The 18,135-nt window shown below is 42.6% G+C and overlaps 2 protein-coding genes across 2 annotated transcripts in view; one reads left to right on the forward strand and one right to left on the reverse strand.

Annotated features, from left to right (window-relative positions):
* T265_03644 (hypothetical protein) overlaps positions 1 to 18,135 on the reverse strand; it is a gene marked incomplete at both ends in the record, with an annotated part of 44,641 nt that overhangs the window by 10,399 nt on the left and 16,107 nt on the right. The window contains 2 exons of the mRNA XM_009168179.1: positions 9,552 to 9,668; positions 13,586 to 13,805. Of these exons, the coding sequence (XP_009166443.1) occupies positions 9,552 to 9,668; positions 13,586 to 13,805 (337 nt within the window). The remainder of the gene's footprint in view (positions 1 to 9,551; positions 9,669 to 13,585; positions 13,806 to 18,135) is intronic.
* On the forward strand, positions 946 to 1,599 carry T265_03643 (hypothetical protein; the record flags this gene model as incomplete). The annotated part of the gene is made up of 1 exon (XM_009168178.1): positions 946 to 1,599. One exon carries the CDS (start codon positions 946 to 948, stop codon positions 1,597 to 1,599), a length of 654 nt encoding a protein of 217 aa, XP_009166442.1.

The following is an 18,135-nucleotide window of genomic DNA, read 5'->3' on the forward strand; positions in this document are numbered from 1 at the left end:
TGCGTGATCCAACAGGATTGCAAAATATGCACCAAACTCTCCGGTTGGCCACAGTTTCCACAACATACGATCATCTGGCCACCATGAACATGTCGAGCGATTCTAACTCTCATCCTGAGAAGGTTGCATCGGAGCTAGATAGCTCGGATAAATATCCGAGGAAACACTCGTTCTGGAAATACGAACCATCGATTCGAGAGAGGCGAGGCGATTAACTCTCGTAAACCGCGACCGCCAAAGCTGTTGTGCAGACTATCACCCCAAGCAGCCACCAGCTCCTCCTTGGTGTTTACGCATGCACCGTGGACTCGGATCGGAAGGCTGAGATCCCGAACAACTTTGCCAAATGCGGAATCGTTGACCACATTGCGCAGTACTCGGCACTCAGTAGAAAGGAGCTTTTCCATACGCGTTTTCCGCTGCATCGGGATTGTTGCACTCAGACTTGGGATATCAAGTCCCCCAAGTTGTTTACCGGCGTGGATGTAGCTGATCGGGGTGTCCTTCGGTAGAAGTAGCCAGCCACGAATATATTTGCCTGATGTAGTTGTCCAGTCTTTTGAGCGTGTTTCGGTGAACTTGGTCGAGCACGAGCGAATATGTCAGCCTCGGTATCCGGTAGTTCCTCGTGATCTCCATTCACTGATGTGGCTTCAACGGGTTAGGGTTAGGGAGAAATCTCCCTAAATCACAGCTAAAAAACGATGATCATACCTACCGGTTCTGTGACGTATATGCACCCTAACTATCTGAACCCTTCCAGCCCTAACGCGCAAATAACATGATACACTCTACATGTCGCAAACATGCTTGTCTGGAAACGTGTCACGCGCTGTGCAGAGTGCACTTACTACCTTGGCTACAGGTTTAGACTGGCTCGTTTCCAATAGCAACGGACGGGCTACATATATCGACTAGCCCGTGCACCGCAAAACAAGACATGACATGGGTGAGCGCCTACCTAGAGGACGGAACTTCGTCGTGACAATAAACAATCCTACCGAAACTCCCGATGAGCTGGTACGACTATTCCTGGCTAACAATATACAATACGCCTTCCAAAGAGAAAGAGGAAGGGAAGAAGGAACAGAGCACTACCAAATGTGCTTGCACTTCCAAGACGCAAAAACCTGCAGACAAGTCATCACCCTCCTACCAGGATGCCACGTCGAATTCGCCAGAAATCCAATCGCCGCAAGAAGATACCGCGTTAAAGCTGATACCGGCATTGAAGGCCCGTGGACTAATAATGAGGAGAAAACGGAAGGAGCCAAGAGGGAGAACACTATGCACGAGATCGTTGAGAAGTACGAATCGGGTACACGAATACACCAACTCGCGGAAGAATACCCAAACCTATTCGCGAGAAACTTCAATAACATCTGCCGCACTTTGGACCTGGTCTGCCATTATACTCCGAGAAGCACCAAGACAGAAATTTTGTGGTTCTACGGAAAGACAGGAACCGGCAAATCAAGCAAGGCCTTACAAATGGTGGAATCTAAGTCTGTCTATTGGAAAAACTCGACCGAACCGGAACATTACTACGGCTGGGCCGACGAACAATACCGAGCCCTTATTCGAAGAATAAAACCGTAGTAATGTTCCGGGTCGTAGTTGCTGGTCAGTATAATTTGTTTGGAGTTGAACTGCTTGGTTCCTCCTTTACATTGGCCCATCAATAATCACCACCTCTTGTTGTTCGTAGTGGTCCCACCATTCGGTCAAGTTTTTCCAATAGACAGACTTAGATTCCACCATTTGTAAGGCCTTGCTTGATTTGCCGGTTCCTGTCTTTCCGTAGAACCACAAAATTTCTGTCTTGGTGCTTCTCGGAGTATAATGGCAGACCAGGTCCAAAGTGCGGCAGATGTTATTGAAGTTTCTCGCGAATAGGTTTGGGTATTCTTCCGCGAGTTGGTGTATTCGTGTACCCGATTCGTACTTCTCAACGATCTCGTGCATAGTGTTCTCTTTCTTGGCTCCTTCCGTTTTCTCCTCATCATTAGTCCACGGGCCTTCAATGCCGGTATCAGCTTTAACGCGGTATCTTCTTGCGGCGATTGGATTTCTGGCGAATTCGACGTGGCATCCTGGTAGGAGGGTGATGACTTGTCTGCAGGTTTTTGCGTCTTGGAAGTGCAAGCACATTTGGTAGTGCTCTGTTCCTTCTTCCCTTCCTCTTTCTCTTTGGAAGGCGTATTGTATATTGTTAGCCAGGAATAGTCGTACCAGCTCATCGGGAGTTTCGGTAGGATTGTTTATTGTCACGACGAAGTTCCGTCCTCTAGGTAGGCGCTCACCCATGTCATATCTTGTTTTGCGGTGCACGGGCTAGTCGATATATATATAGCCCGTCCGTTACTATAATGAGTAATGATGGCTTTTCGAGACCTCAGATGACAAACAGCTGGTTGCCAGATCGTCTGGTTTGTTCCTTAAAATTTACCATTCCATTCATCAAATTCATACACAGTTTATAGGATCAGGACAAGAGTTCTTCGGAGAAACGAATATGGGGTCTACCGTATCAATAGCTGGCCTTCATACGCTATCGAAACAGTAAACCCATCGCTTTTTTAACTGGATACGGATAAGGTGAGTAAAATGCATCTTGGGTCCAGATGACCCTGCTTGATTCAGCCTTTACATTGGTTACCGTATTTTAGTGGGTACATTTCGAGGATAATTTGACGGTGAAATCCTTTAATGTGTGTCATTGAGGTTAGAGACACTTTCGAATTTCTTATTGACTTGTTAAAGGTGAAGACATCCAGATGGACTCGATAGAGGACATTAAACACATTCAGATGTGGCAGGAGACTCCTGCTCACAGGTCAACTGAGGTACCACAATGAGGATTTTCGGGCCCAATAACTCCGTTCTTCATTCTGATTCATGACATCGTGGGCGAATGTCTTCATCACGCTGCAGTACCGTACTTTATCTTATTCTGGTGACAAGCTGTAAAGAATGGGTGAGCTGTGAAGATGCTTTAAACGTATACGCTTCATCTCACACGATGATTGTCGGGTGGTCAAATAAGCGTTTGATGGCGTGACTGATTAGTAACATGCCTATTTGTTCAAAAGCTAGAACTTCCGCACAAGGTCTTGTACTTGAGGTTTGCTTGGATCTGACAGTTGTGAATAGAGGCGTTTGAACGCTACCCGAAGCCTCAAATACAGAGTCTTTTGGAGCTTTGAATTTTTCTTCATTAAGCCATCCGTAACGTGGTTAGCAAGCAAAAGAGTTAACTGGACGCCGGGCATGGTGCTTCGGTTGAGCCCTTTCAAGGTTCTGACTTTTGAAGTTGGGTGGTCGAGGTTTTGTATCCTCGTACCAAATCTATTTCTGGACACACAGAATTTCATCTCAGTCGGTTGAGGGGCTACTGGATTTCGTTGTTATATATAACAAATCGTAACTAGTCATGAGGCTATGAAATCCGCCAAGCCAGCAACAATGAGATCAGCCTGTTCTGGCACTCCGCTGATAAGCAGTCTCTACCGTCCCATCAGAACGGATTCCATTTTGCTGACAACGGTTCACCATAATTTCTACAACTACGTTGTTCTGAACTCTCATAGTAACCTCGTCATATTCAGCATTTTGACAGCCACTCGTGTTTCGTGACGTCCAATCACCGACGTGAGACTTTTATCGGAGACCACAACTACAGTTCGAAGCCACAGTTTTTCATGGTGGCTAGGTGCGGCTAGTTCAGTGCCTCGAAACGATTTGTAAATTTTCATCCAGTTTGTTGCGCCATTCAAACAAAATTCAACTTCAAGTAATTCACTTTTCTGAAAACTTGCTCAAGCTAGGACGGCCATATGGGGTACACTAGGGTTTGGGATGTTCTTTTCCAGACATTTTTTCCGAGTGCTGCCTGGTTAAGAAATATATTTTGGTAGCACAAATATGGACCTAACGAAACATTTGCTAAAAGCAATGTTTCCTTAAAATTCTAGATGATACTCATAAGTATCCTTATATTATTATAAGGGAAACTACACAGTAAGTTGCTGCAAATTCTTTGGCATCCCACGACCAGTTTCGCTCTTCTTTGGGCTCATTGGGTAGGTGCAGTTCGCGAGCTTACGTCAACCTTATGTTTTGGTTGAACCCGCATTGCACAAGATTCCACAGTCACACCCATGCGAGCATCATAAACGAGAGATTCAGTTGAGTTCTAGGTAAGTCTCCCATGAAAACCAAACTGGTATGCAAATGAGTTTATTTCTCTTGTCCTTCCTTATATTTAGTTTGAGTGACTAGTTTCAAGCCAGTGTTGTATCAGGCCATTTGTAAAGACTAGAGCAAGCAGTCACACAGCGCAAATGGTTGGTCTCCTCATCTGCTCTAAAATGCAGATTTGTTTGTTTAGCCTCGGAGCCCAAGCCACTATGATTGAATTAATCTTATGTGAATCAGTCTTATACTTTCTTTCGGGGTCCCAATGTTAAGCCAGCAGATGAGTCGGCATTCCATGAACTGGCGAACAATGATCGCAATTGCTCAAACATCCTAACCATTTGTCGGAATATAGGTAGCTCGGCGAACAAATCAACTACCATCCGACCAACGACCAGCATCCTAACCATTCCGAACGTGAGCAATAAGCGTACACGCTGAGGACTGGGGGGAATATAACCTGGACAGAGATCTGCCCTCTTTTTGGATGGCAAGCAACCGTGAGTGATTCTATCTACAATGTGTCGGTTTGAAGGAGTGAAACAATGCCATTTTTTCGAAGAAAAAGCGGGGACGTGGTGGCATAAGAAGACAGTTGGAGTACGTAAAATAAGTGAAATCCAAAATTGTCGCTTTTCATTCATTCATCATCATCCTCATCATCAAGGGCGGCAGAATCAGTGTTGGCACTGATGCTTCACTGCCTTACTATTTGGTTATTAAAAACTCCACAATTTCTGATAAAACTCTGTGAACAGGAAGTGGAGGTGGAATGCAATTTGTTCGGCACAGAGTCGTCAGCATCTTTGTACGATTCAGATAGCTTTAGGATGCATGAGCTTAACACGACGTGTTGGGGCGAATAAGCAGATTGCTGGAATGCAAAAGTAAATGTATAATCTAGCTGGATTTCCCAAACCGCCTTTTTAGGTCAAACTGGTTCCGGATGAATGCAGTGGCTACCTTTAAGTACTTGAACGTATCAGAGGGGTTTGGTAAACAATCGGTGGGATTGCTGGAAAAGTAAATGTATAATCTAGCTGGATTTCCCAAACCGCCTTTTTAGGTCAAACTGGTTCCGGATGAATGCAGTGGCTACCCTACCTTACTTGAACGTATCAGAGGGGTTTGGTAAACAATCGGTGGATTTATTGCTGGGCAATGTTTCGCCATGAATAAGAGTGACTATCTTCATAAAGTTAGACAACACATAGCTGGTGGTCCTTACCGACAAATTAGTAACGGAAAGATCACGTCAATTATGAGTAAGAGTAAAGTTGAAGTTGGGAGGTATCTAAGATCTGTGATTAACCATCTGGGGCAAGGCAAGTGGTATCGATTGTACCAAAAAAGTGCAATCCAACCACGACTGTACGGGTTACCGAAAATTCACAAGGAAGGTGTCCCCATAAGACCAATAGTGGATGGCATAGGTTCACCACCACATGAGCTGGCCAGATATCTAGCAGGTATCCTTAAACCACTTGCCGGCAAGTCACCCACACACATCCAAGATTCGTATGACTTTGCCAAAAAAGTAGCTGGGTTTCAGATAGAGCCAGACGAAGTCCTGGCTAGTTTTGACGTCAGTTCGATGTATACCAACTTCCCTAAAGCGGACGCTGTGGAAGTAGGGAGAAGACTTTTACTGGTAGACGCAACGCTGCAAGAACGAACGCAACTCTCCGTAGACGAGATAGTTGAAGGCATAAAAGTATGCCTAAACCTCAGTCAATTTGTTTTTGACTCAATTGTATACTGTCAAGAACAAGGTTTGGCGATGGGATCACCAATATCCCCGATTTTGGCCAACATGTACTTGGAAGACTTCGAACAGAAAGCTTGAAACGGATTCGGGTGTCCACCAAGAGTGTTCTGGCGTTACGTAGATGACACGTTCGTTGTAATAAAGCGAGCTAAGGTGAACGAATTCTTTCAACATCTGAACACATTGGACCCTCACATTAAGTTTAGCATGGAGCTAGAAACTTAACCTCCAAAATTCAGGGTGGCCGCAGTCCGCCGGTTGTTTTTGGACGTACTTTAGAAGCAACATGACTCGAAAGGGCTGTAGAGTAAAGATATAGCTTGCAGTTTTCTCGTCGTGCAGCTTAATTGAATGGTGTATGTGAGATGTATCGTCCATTGAGTTCGTTTGTGACATTTCGTTTTACTTCCGTTCCCAACTTGCAGGAGATGTCAACAGACGCGACGATTACCTCAGCATGGTCAGACGCTTGCAACTCCCACCCACTTTATACGACTTCCTCATTTTCAAAGAGTTATGGCCAGGTGGAAATTCCCGTTTACCACCACCTCCTGAGGCGTTAAATACCAGAGTGCATCGCGAAGGCATTCACATAAGATGGGCTTGGGACGGATTCATGTTGATGTGGGAAGCAGCACTCAGACAGAGTGACTAGCTGGAGGGTGATGAGTTCAATCGATATCCGTGCCGGCATGCACCTCGCTACTTTGTAAAAGCTTGGAAAAACTTATCCGTTTGTGTCCATTCAAAACCCATGATAAAAAAACCTTGAAACACAGTCCTTCTGTACTTTATCCGGCAAAACGATACGTTTATTTTGAGAATTAGCAATCTTGTATCGTACTTTAACACCAAATCGTCTCTCCTAAAAGGTCACCCAGAACACCACAGGGGATATATCAGCCAAACTAACCCCGGAAGTGGTGAGATTAGTCTAACAAATGAATTTTGATTGGCTAAATGCGAACATAAAATGATCAGTTTTGACCCTAATATTCGTGTGATAAAGTCCACGGTAGACCAAAGCGAGGCACTCCGAGATCCAGGATCCACGCGTGTTTGAATCGCCAGATATCCAGAAATTTTCCCAAGGTATCTCCAAATTAAGTCAAGTAATTTTTACGCAGTCCTCAACAGTTTATCGTGCCTTATTGTGAAAGGGGGAAAATCCATTCACTGCGTTCTACCAAGGACGCAACACGAAGAGTGCCTCCCCCCACCGAAGCATTTGGAATTCCTCCCAGTTACTGGGAGAATTGGTGTAACGATGTATACTACTGATGAGGCATGCGAGTAGTGTGTGGTTTTCTCATAAATCCGCCTCGCGTCTATTGAAAAGTGAGACTTATTACGGAATTTGTGGAATTGCTTTGCAGCATTCGTTTATGTTTGAGTGATAGTCAATGAGTATCCAGGACAGTTCAGGAAGACCTGTTCGAGAAGAAAACGGATACACGAGATGCATATGAGTGTTTTGCTTCTCTGTCCAATAGTCCGGTAACTAACTCCACAGTGAAGGCTTCTTTTCACTGGTAGTTGTGTTGCTTAGGCATCTCGTTGTGCTTAAATCTTTAACGTGCTGCTCACCTTGTCACTTCCAGGTTGGTGTGGTTGTGTGTAGCATGACATCAGCAGACTGGACGACCAGGAGATATCGCAGTTTTTGACATCATAGGTCAATAAATCGCATCGCAAATGAATCGAACAGCTATTGGAACCGAAATCATTGCAGAAAGCCTAATAAACCCACCGACCAGTCAGTCTTCTGTGTCAAATCAGAGTACTTTCTACATTGCAAACAAACAATGAATAAAACAGCCGATCAATAACCGGATTCTAGCGGCAATAATGAAACGGAAGTGCTGTTCGAAGCTACGAAAAGGCTAAGCGACTTACCTGAGCTTAGTGACGTCGTTCTGTGTTTGAATCCGTTTGATGCGCGATTGAGATCTGCGTTTGAATCTACGCATTATGCTCTGGTGGATAGTCTGCAGCTTCCAGTGAAAATTGACTGCCGCGCCTGTAGGAATCGGCAATGTGTGGTACTTTAAACGGGTTCATCATAAAGACGAACCCCCCCCAAACCAATCTATCGTAAAGCTTAGTCATCCCCACTAATCAACAAACAGGGACATCAGACTGAACACCCAGCACTGATCACGTCACTAGTCATAAGGAGGAATCTCACGGATTGGTTCCCTGACTGCCTTAAAAACCAATCAACCTACTTACTTACTCACTTGGCCTGACGAAGCTTTTGTGTCAAAAGCGAAACGTTGCCCAGCAATAAATCCACCGATTGTTTACCAAACTCCTCTGAAACGATGACTTCCCAATCGGTCCCAAACATTTTCCAATTACTTGAACGTATTTTCACACAGCCCCTGAGGAAGAGATGTTAGGCGAGTAAGGTCACTGTGGCCTTCGAGATGAATATTTCTTATCGAGTGGTTTTACAGGTCATCGTAGGACCCTAAGCGGATAGTAGTTTGATGTTTATAATGCCTGAATTTTTGGGTTGAAGCCAAAAAATGTTCTGCTCATATCCACATAGGTTTTTGCCAAGCGCCAAAAATTCACATCCTGCACCATGGTAAAATCACTGAAGGAATCTGACCGTATTCTATGTGATTAAATGTGGTTTATGTGACAAAATGCTCCAACAATTTTACTTTACCTAATGTCGACAATAATAGGGTTTTCTTGGAATCTTCACAGTGAATGTAAGCGTTATCATGACAAGGATAAAGTAGTGGGATTTCAGAGATGGTCTGGCCGAAAACCATCAGTGATAAATGGTGGAAAAACGAAACAAACAGGGAGTGCACTAATCCATGGTGATCTAATTTGCATACGCATACAACCGCTTCCGGCAAACTTCAAAATGAAACCGCTGTGTGAAATTTCGAAAGACATCCCTCTGGTTTAACGATCCACGTCTGCAAAAAAACTCGTCATCCTTTGGTTCCTTTTGGTGTATCTATGCAAGATTTATCGTCAATATCACAATTATTAGGTACGCAGAAGATTTCGACCAGAATTCTTTGGCTGGGCATGACTGCCTATTTCTATTTTATTTTGGAGCCAGACAGAGGACATTCTGCCGTGGTCGAAAGTGGCAAAGTCAACGATTTCGAAGGTGTCTCGATGATTGAGACCTTACATAAGTTTTGGTACGGAGAACTTCACTTCTTGAATACTGCTTTTCCCGGATTGTGAGATGTAAGTGTAGCAAAAAAGCTAAAAATCACTACAGACCAGTTCATCCTGAGTTAGTAGTAGTGTTTATCTGTTTTTTGTCCGGTGGGAACAAAATGTCTGCACATAGTGATGCGGAAACCTAGTCAGTTCGTTTGCAATCAAATTGCCCAGCTCAGCGAACAAGCCAACGACCACCATCCACGATACCTGAGCTACCAACATTTTCCTCTATAGTTCCGGATATGTTTATTAGGGAATGTCGTGCTATGTCCATATCATGTGATAGTAGTTTGGTGGAGAACAGTAATCAGCAAATTGACATTAGTCCACTTAAAGATAGAAGATAGAGAGCAATTTATCTGTAGGCATGGAGGAATACACTCACCCAAACTGCTGTTGGCCAAAGCGACCCAGTAGACAATACTGACCACGATTATTGTGTCAAGTGCGATTATGTATATCAGCCAAATTGGCCCGTATAGAATGAGCGTAGCGTCTTTTCCTGAGAAGATGAGAAGACAAATTGAAGTGAATAGTACGTCTAATCTGTTCAACACTCGGGTTATGCTTTAGGGTACACTGTTTCCTTGAATATATTATGCAATTTGTAGAAGCGAAAAACGGGACTAAAGGGTAGACACTGGTTAATTTCTAGACAAAATCTCAATAAATCTCTTGTATCTCTTTAACAGTTTGATTTACGCTTTGGATATGATCACGTTTAACAACCATAGCAATCATGTAAAGTGTGAGTAACGCGAGGTACTCTTGGGCTCAATATTACCAGTATACCGTGTCTGCTCCGGAGATGAAAGCTCTTCTCAAGTGTATTCTGCATTGACAGAGGTAAAATGATAACTCCAAGTGGAGTTTTTAATGACCAGGGAGGAAGCAAAAATCATCACAGCCACAGCTGGAGGGAAACCAGTTTACATTAGCCTTCCATTTAAGGGAGATATACCGGCCGATCTACTACAGAAGACTTTAAGCCAGTCTGAACAAAGTTTTCCTGGCCGCAACACTCCGAACCTGGTTCACCAGCAGTCGTTTGTGCCCCTTTAATCTCAAGGATAGAGTGCCTGTCCACGCCCAAAATATGTTAGTATACTCATTCTCTTGCTGCTGTGCAGCGGAATACATCGGACGCACGATTAGGCAACTCGGTCTGAGAATGAAAGAACACAAAAACCTTGCCAAAAACATGTCTGTCAACCCATCTGTGTTCTTAATGTCCAGGACGTTGCCGGAATCGACTCGAAATAATAAGTGAAGTCCACAGTCTACACAGCCTATACAGTCTGCACAATACCGCACATATTACTGATAATAGTTTATGTACCAAAATAATATGTATTGCTAACGTGGAACTTAATTGTCATGCGATGGGGACTTCCAAGCACCAAGTGAGAAAGGATGTTCAGTTACACATCCATTGATCCAAAAGGGTATTAAAGTGAGCATCTGAATAAAAACTTTTTTGCGATAACAGAGGCCAAAGAGAAAGTTACATACAACTTTTTGCCTTGGATGAGAATAGTAGATTAGTTGGTCATAAGCCATGACTTTGATCGCCCAAGTTTTCTATGTATGATGGTTTGATTTCACTTGGAATATTGTAAGACCAAATTTTCTTTCAGAAGGATAAAAAGCATATGTTTTAGTTGTATAACGGTTGTTTTGTACACGGTGAAACACACCCGGAAGAATACGAAAAGTAGGAGGCTAATGCTAAAGTTGTACGAAAGTTGAGAGTGCAGTGACATGGAAGGTCATTCGATAGACACCGAAGAGACTTTTCGGGGTTACTCGAAGTTCATTTTAACTCAGGGGAGTAGATAATGATAAGGGGGTAGGATTCAGAAGCACGGACTTCATGCTCTGCAGTGGATTATCTTAACAAATTAGAGAAGAATATGAGACACAAACAACTCCTTGTCTTTTACGCAGAAGTGTTTCAAACGACCAGCAAACTGCATTTTATAAATGCCAAATGAACGAGCCGAGGGAAGAAAATCTGACTGTCCCCAAGGATCTTTGTTCACGACACAAACTGGAGAATAACTTTACAAAAGGTGAACATCTAAACATTCAGCTGCAGATAGCCAGTCAGTTGTGTGGTTGCTTTGTATTAAGAACAAAGAGAACTGTACAGAGGTGATGAACACGGATTCGGCACTGGTTTTGATGACCTTTATTGAGCCACTCGAAAGTGTAAGTGCCCTTTTGTTAGACCGACGTGACGTGGTCGATTCTGCGTCGGACTCATCAGTGGGTTTGAACAACAAACATGCACTCAGGACGTCATTGGTAGCGTGTTTTTCCTTACAAAATTCATTAACGTGCTGATCCTGGAAGTTAATTTCATTCCTGTAGGTCATGTACACGAGTCTGATGTAAACGGGGTTTTGTCACCAGCAGTAGGAGCTTTCAGAAAGTCACAACCAATCCTGCTACATCCATCAAAGCAAACCAGAGCAAACTATGTCGTCAGCTGCGTTTACTAAACCTTTTACGTGCCACTTCCAAATTTAAGACTAGAAGGATTGGTCCATTTTCGATAACTAATGAGGATGTTCTCCAGTGCGCTGAACAGTTCACAAACAGGGCTGAGCAATAATTCCGTGAACATTTCGTGTTAGGTTTACTGGATACACGCTCCACACAACGGTGTGAGAGGAGAACTTCAGCTGAAAGTCAAGGATATTTTCTAAATGAGGAGTGAATAGGTCAGTTGCCAAGCTGGTATTAAATACACAAAGATTCAGCCCATTTTACACGAATACAACTAAACCCACTGACCGGTGATCTGTTGTATATTCTTATGTATATGACCAGGAAAAGAATTTGTCGCGTTACGCACTACTCATAAGGTTGCCGAAAATTCGTCGACAACCCACAACCAGCTTCGCCCTTCTATTGGGGCTCATTAAGTAGGTGCAGTCCTTGAATTTCCGCCAACCCTATGCTTGGAAACATCACAAACTAGAGATTCAGCTGGGCTCCAGGTGAGTCTCTCGCAAAACCAAATAAGTTTGCAAATGAGTGTATTTCGCTAATGTGTTGCGTTATTGAAACAGATCACCTAGATTATTGCTGGAAATGAAGAAGTTACAGTAGAAATTTCTCGTTCCGGGCCCGTTGAATTTGCCCATTCTAGATAGTCTCGCAAAAGTTTCCGAAAAGTCGCAATGAACAGTGACTCATTAGCCAAATACGGGAATATATATATATATATATATGCAATATAATGAAAGTCAGTCTGATACAAGGCTTACTCTCGGAAACACGCAGAAAGCGGTCCGATAATGTGGTGAGCTTTGCTAACACCTCTGAAATTTTCATAAAGTCATAGAGATCCTCTTCATCTGAAGAACCACAAAGGGTGATCTGTCTACCTTATCGCTAGATATGAGAATGCTGTAGAGGAGCGGATGTCAGCTGAGTCATTAATTAAACACTTCGGAATCACTCTTGATGTCTTTAATCAGGGCGGTGAATAATTCTCGTGTTTTTTTTAACTTCGTTCCAACCAAATACAAATCTCTTGATAAAGTGAAGTGACAGTATGTGGTATCCATCAGCTGACATTTTCTGCTTCCTTCAAGCGTTTTTGTTAGCCATTCTTTTTCAGGCTGTCTCAGAATTGGCAAGAATTCTTAGGGTGGAGTTTGGGTGTGAAACATAAATTCTCTTGTTAATACCCACAGAGCCAATGGTTCACAACTCGTGAGATAGCTTAACTGCTAAACGAATTGTTATGAGGCTACCGAATTCGACTCCTTACGGGCAAACGCGACCTGATGTAAGTTTTCATCAATCGACAGACGCAAGGCGGCCGCAATGCAGGTCATATGGTCACACCCATCGTCCGCCTGAACTCATTTATTTATTTATTTATTTATTGTATTTATTAATTTATTTGCATCCGTAAGAACTAGGCAAGATTTTCTGAAAGCGCATGCTCGGTGGAATTTCTATACGGACAGGAAATGACTTTCAGTGCTTTCCTCTATTTCATTAAACAATGAATCAAAGGCACGCCAGCAACATCAGCCCGGAAGACTATGGTGAATTGAACCTGTCAAATTTTCGAGCACTTCGTTTGTAGGATATCAGACAGAGGTTTGATTGCAATCTGGCATAGTAAAGAAGCACATGGATGTCTCTAATCCTTTATGTAGTCTCTTTTGAGGTGACTATATATGTAATAGCTTCACACTGTGTGGTTCTTACTTGACCGTTCTTGACTATAACCACTCATTCCGCTCGACGAGATATCCATAAAGACTCCTCGGAAAAGACAGTATTGTTTTGGAATCATACACATACAGATTCTGGAAGGTGGAGGAACAAAATATCGCCGCAAAAATACCAGTTTTATCACTTTTTTGATGGGAATAACCAGGCTGATTGACTTACTGCGTGGGCAATTGTAGATGAGGCAGTAGAGTGCGAGGAGGAAGAAGGCGAGTGTGAGAAGTCCAAATGACCAGTTGGTTGCGTACACAAACCAAATGTGTGTCTTGTCGTGGAAGTAGTTGTGTATTTCTCTTGGGATATCAAAGCAAATCCACACCAAGGTACCCAGGGACAGGAGCACGCGATAGGTTGTGAATAGCCACGGTTTCATCCAAAGCCACTAGGAAAATAGGGGTGAGTGATGAAAGAATGTGTCATACTGCTTTCCAAATGTGGGCGGGAAAATAGGTTGTTGATGTAGAGGAGGAAAATGGGTGACTTAGTTTAGTCATAGAAAAGCAAATACCAGTACATAAGTTTCAGTCTATTGTGAGGTTAATGATACCTTCTGGCATCAAGGTCCATATGGCTTGCAGTTTCAAACCTTAAAGTGGGAAAAACTAGTATTCTCCAAGGGGCTGGTAGGATTTCCAAAATCACTGAGACGCATATGTGAAGCCGGCGCAGTGTTAAAATCATGCGTGTACTGATAGCCAAACGCCGTGACCTTGTTCGGTGGTCATATGTGGTAAAATCACTTTTTTGAAATCTTTAAAAAGGCACAAAAATTGAGTTAATCGACGTTGATTTTTGTAGAGATTTTGGGGGATACGTATTTTGTTCATATTCACATCACCCTCATTTGGACGGCCGCTCTCCTGTTCTGGAGTAATTATTCTGATGAGTGCACATCAAGAGGGAGCACTAGACTCGAGTTTTGCACTTATCAGAGTTAATCAACAGTGGATTTCCAATGGCCGTGCTGACAGCTGACATCTGAGGCGAGCGAATTACCACCACTTCACCAACGTACGTAGGACGCACCTCAACTTTGGCTTATCTTGACTTGCCTTGTAAGATTAGAGGTAAGCCATACAAGAAACAGAGGATATGTCACATTCTGACCTGATACTGGTTCGCTGTCACTCACATTATCTCGAGGGAACGGATGAAAGACGGATGCAAATGAGAGTCATGAATGGTCGAACCATCCCGCAGATGTTGTGGCCCATCTTAGCACTAGTTGTCTCTTATATGTTCACTATGTTATGTCCGACGTTCTCTAAAGGTGCTTGCCGACCCTCAAATTAACAAAAGGATTTATTCGGGTGCTGTTAGGCTTGACAAGAACCTTCACGTAGGTGAACAGTTCGAAGCTCCCGCCATTCGTCCTTAACGAGAAGCACAGAGCTTTTCCAGCTTCATTCTGTTTAACTGACAGAAATGGATGGAATCATAAGATAATTTAGAAAATGTAGCCATAACTCTCATCTATCCATCCTATTCGGTGACTTTGAACCGTCATTTAATGGTTTTCATCTGCTGAGTTTACGTGAAGCAAGACAAAGTCTTGATGAGTAGCTCACCATAGGTAGTACCTCGTACATTCGAACTTCTGCTTTCTTCCTGAAAAGATGATTCTGCTTCTACTAACACATAGGAATACCGTCTCGTTTACAAGACAGCACTGATGATCTTGACAATTGAGTGAAGATTAGATCAAACTCTCAGGCTTGTAGATACTGCCTGGTGTACGCTGTGCATGTTAAACTAACTATAGTGCGCTGTAAAACAAATTCTAAAGACTCATGCATGGTGCGCGCATTAATAGCGTTAAAAAACACGAACCGATAGTATTGCTTCGAACAAAGTCTCTATTCAATTCGTGCATTATATTTTGCATGCGACTTGCATCAGTTCTGGTTACAGATTCAGTAAGCTTACACAAAACTGAGTACAATTCGATCCTTTCACAGTGAGTTTTACTGTGAAAATCAGGGGAAAGAGCATTGCAGTACACGAGATACGAGCCAACACTTATGTTTCACAAGAGTAGATATAAGGGGTAGGGGACAGTAATTAATGAGTATGGCATTCCATCCCAGTGAAGTATCTACTAATTAGAATCGAATTCGAAATAAGGTAAAATTCACGACTACTAATGCTCCAAGCTGAGAACTAATCCCTAGATACATCAGTTAAACTTACAATCACATAGGTGAAGTATTTTCTTTCGAACAGGCTGATTAGCATTCGGGGCTTTTGTGCATAATGGAACGTTCACTACTTGTCATAGGTCGTAGGACAGAGCAACCAAAGAGTGAAGATAATACTCTTGTCATGGCTATCACAGCGGTTAGCATGAGATTCCGGGACTAAATCGTTTTTTGGCTGCTGTCTTGAATACCAGAGAATTTGTTGCATTTGAACCTCGTCATTCAGCAGGATATAACGGTGCCTNTTGGTTTCTTACTGAATAGGGGAACAGTTGCGTAGAAAATCATTTGGAACCGATAAACACTGTCCATTCATATAGCGAAAACGTAAGATGTAGCTTTCGCATATGTTCCATATCTTTAAGGACTTACTAAGGGCTTACTTAAGGATTTACTACATTAAGGAACACTGTTACAAATGTTTCCAACACCGGTATTCCAGTACCACCTAGGAAACTCTAGCTGAAACTAGTGACAACATATTAAACTAAATCATCCACCGAACCTCGGTAGGAATGACAAATCTAATAGACTGGTGACACAAAGTGGTTATGCTGGGCACTACTGTAATGTATGCACACTTGGTTGATATGAACAGTTATATTGTTCCACTTTGAACGTCTAGATGGGAGAAATGGTTGCCGCAGACAAAATGGTCAGAATGTCGGGAAGGCTGTTCGGTTGAGAGCAAATGATAAATGACTGATGGTGTGTCAGTAGTTGCTGGGTGCGTTTGCTCTCATTCTGTGTTCGGTTGGCACTCCAAACTAAATACCCGAGGTAACGTTGAATCGCGACTCCATAAAATCTCACATTTGTTCTATTTTTCCACTAAACAGCGCTTCAAAGCGTCTGCATCACTGTATCATATCATATCACATCATATCATATCATGTGATATCATATCATATCATATCACTTGATGTGGCACTACTTTCGAGATCTAGGTAGACTCCTATGCACCTGACTGCTGACCAAATCATTTTCGGGACTAATACAGTTGAGTCTATGATGATATTGTCTTAGTTTACGGGCAATTATTAGACTTTATATGCTTCCAAATAAGAAGAGGGACTGGCGAAACTCCGAATATCTGGTAAACCTGACGAACTTCGAAAAGGGGAAATTGGTCGTACGATATCCAAGAGATTTTATCAACATTATAACCGGTGTCATTTCGAGAATGTTCAACTTGGCCAGATTTTGTCAGAACGTCAACTGGTACTCAACCAAGGGAATAGTATTCGGTCAATACCAAATGAAAAGAGCTTTCAAGGTTTGACCTACATGGTTTTGATACATCAACCGGTACAACAATAAAATTACATATGACGTTCTCACGGAGCATATACACAATTTTCTTCCTTCTATCACCCCATTCCTATTGAACAATGACAGAAAACCAATAGAAATAGTAATGAATCGCATTGGTGGAAAAGATCTTACTCAATAATAATTTAAATAAAATTCTATTCCGATGTACTTTTTGACCGTTCGATAACAAAATTCTGTGCCTACTAAGCAGTACTGAGGTCTTGGCGACCCTATTCAAGTCCCTGCCAGCATTTTCGACCGGGATGAATTCGCTTTACTCAAATAAATCTACACACATTCAAAAAATAAAGCAATTAAATGAAATATTTATGTTTATTTGGGCCCGTCCAAGTTGAACAAAGGAATTCAAGTCTAAAAATCGTGTGGAATGGATTGATCACTCCTGCTACTAAACAAAGATATCACTTTGTCTGATTAGAGTGTCCCATTCTCGAGCCGAATTTTTACCACTTTCGGACTCTGCTTTTCGAAAATTTAAATATCCACTATGCTTGTGTTTTGCCTGCGAATGGTCTCGATCAATGGTACAATAAACTCGCACATTTTTTCTCGGCCATCTATTTGTTTGTTGGTCGTCAGAGAATTTGAAGTTGTGTGGTAGGTATTGTCTCGTTCAACTAAACTGGTCAAAACGTAGACAGCAAAAACCTTGTTACCTCATATAAAGCCTTTCAGTTCGTTGCAGTTTCAACTGAAGTTGAAGACCCTGAAGAAGCATTTTTATCAGCGCACTTTTTTATACATGTGCTCTTGAAGTTCTCTCGCAACAGAATGAAACGTCATTAGCTGCACTCGACCGACAAGAAATCTTGTTTACTCTTGTTTTTTGGACGATGCTCCTTACAACTTGGTGTGACGGTTTTTAGCCAACCCGGATCGATGAAATAACTTATCCACTTAAATAAGCAAGCCTCTTTGTGTATTAGCATATGTCGTTATCGTTTCCATTTCTGCAGTTGCTGATCTTTACATGTGTGCTTCCTTGCCAAACATTCCTAAATACCTTGGAGACCATTTTACATAACGACATGCATGTACGTTCTTCCAAATCGGTCACACGGCTTTTTACGCTTTTCATTATTAAATGGCACCAGTAATAGGAGAAATTCAGGGCCTTTGGTGCCTTTTATATACCTATCTTGTTGGACGAGTCCAGAGCTGTGTCAATAAAATGAGGGT

The sequence above is a fragment of the Opisthorchis viverrini genome (genome assembly GCF_000715545.1).
Source record: "Opisthorchis viverrini unplaced genomic scaffold opera_v5_55, whole genome shotgun sequence".
Lineage (NCBI taxonomy): Eukaryota > Metazoa > Platyhelminthes > Trematoda > Opisthorchiida > Opisthorchiidae > Opisthorchis > Opisthorchis viverrini.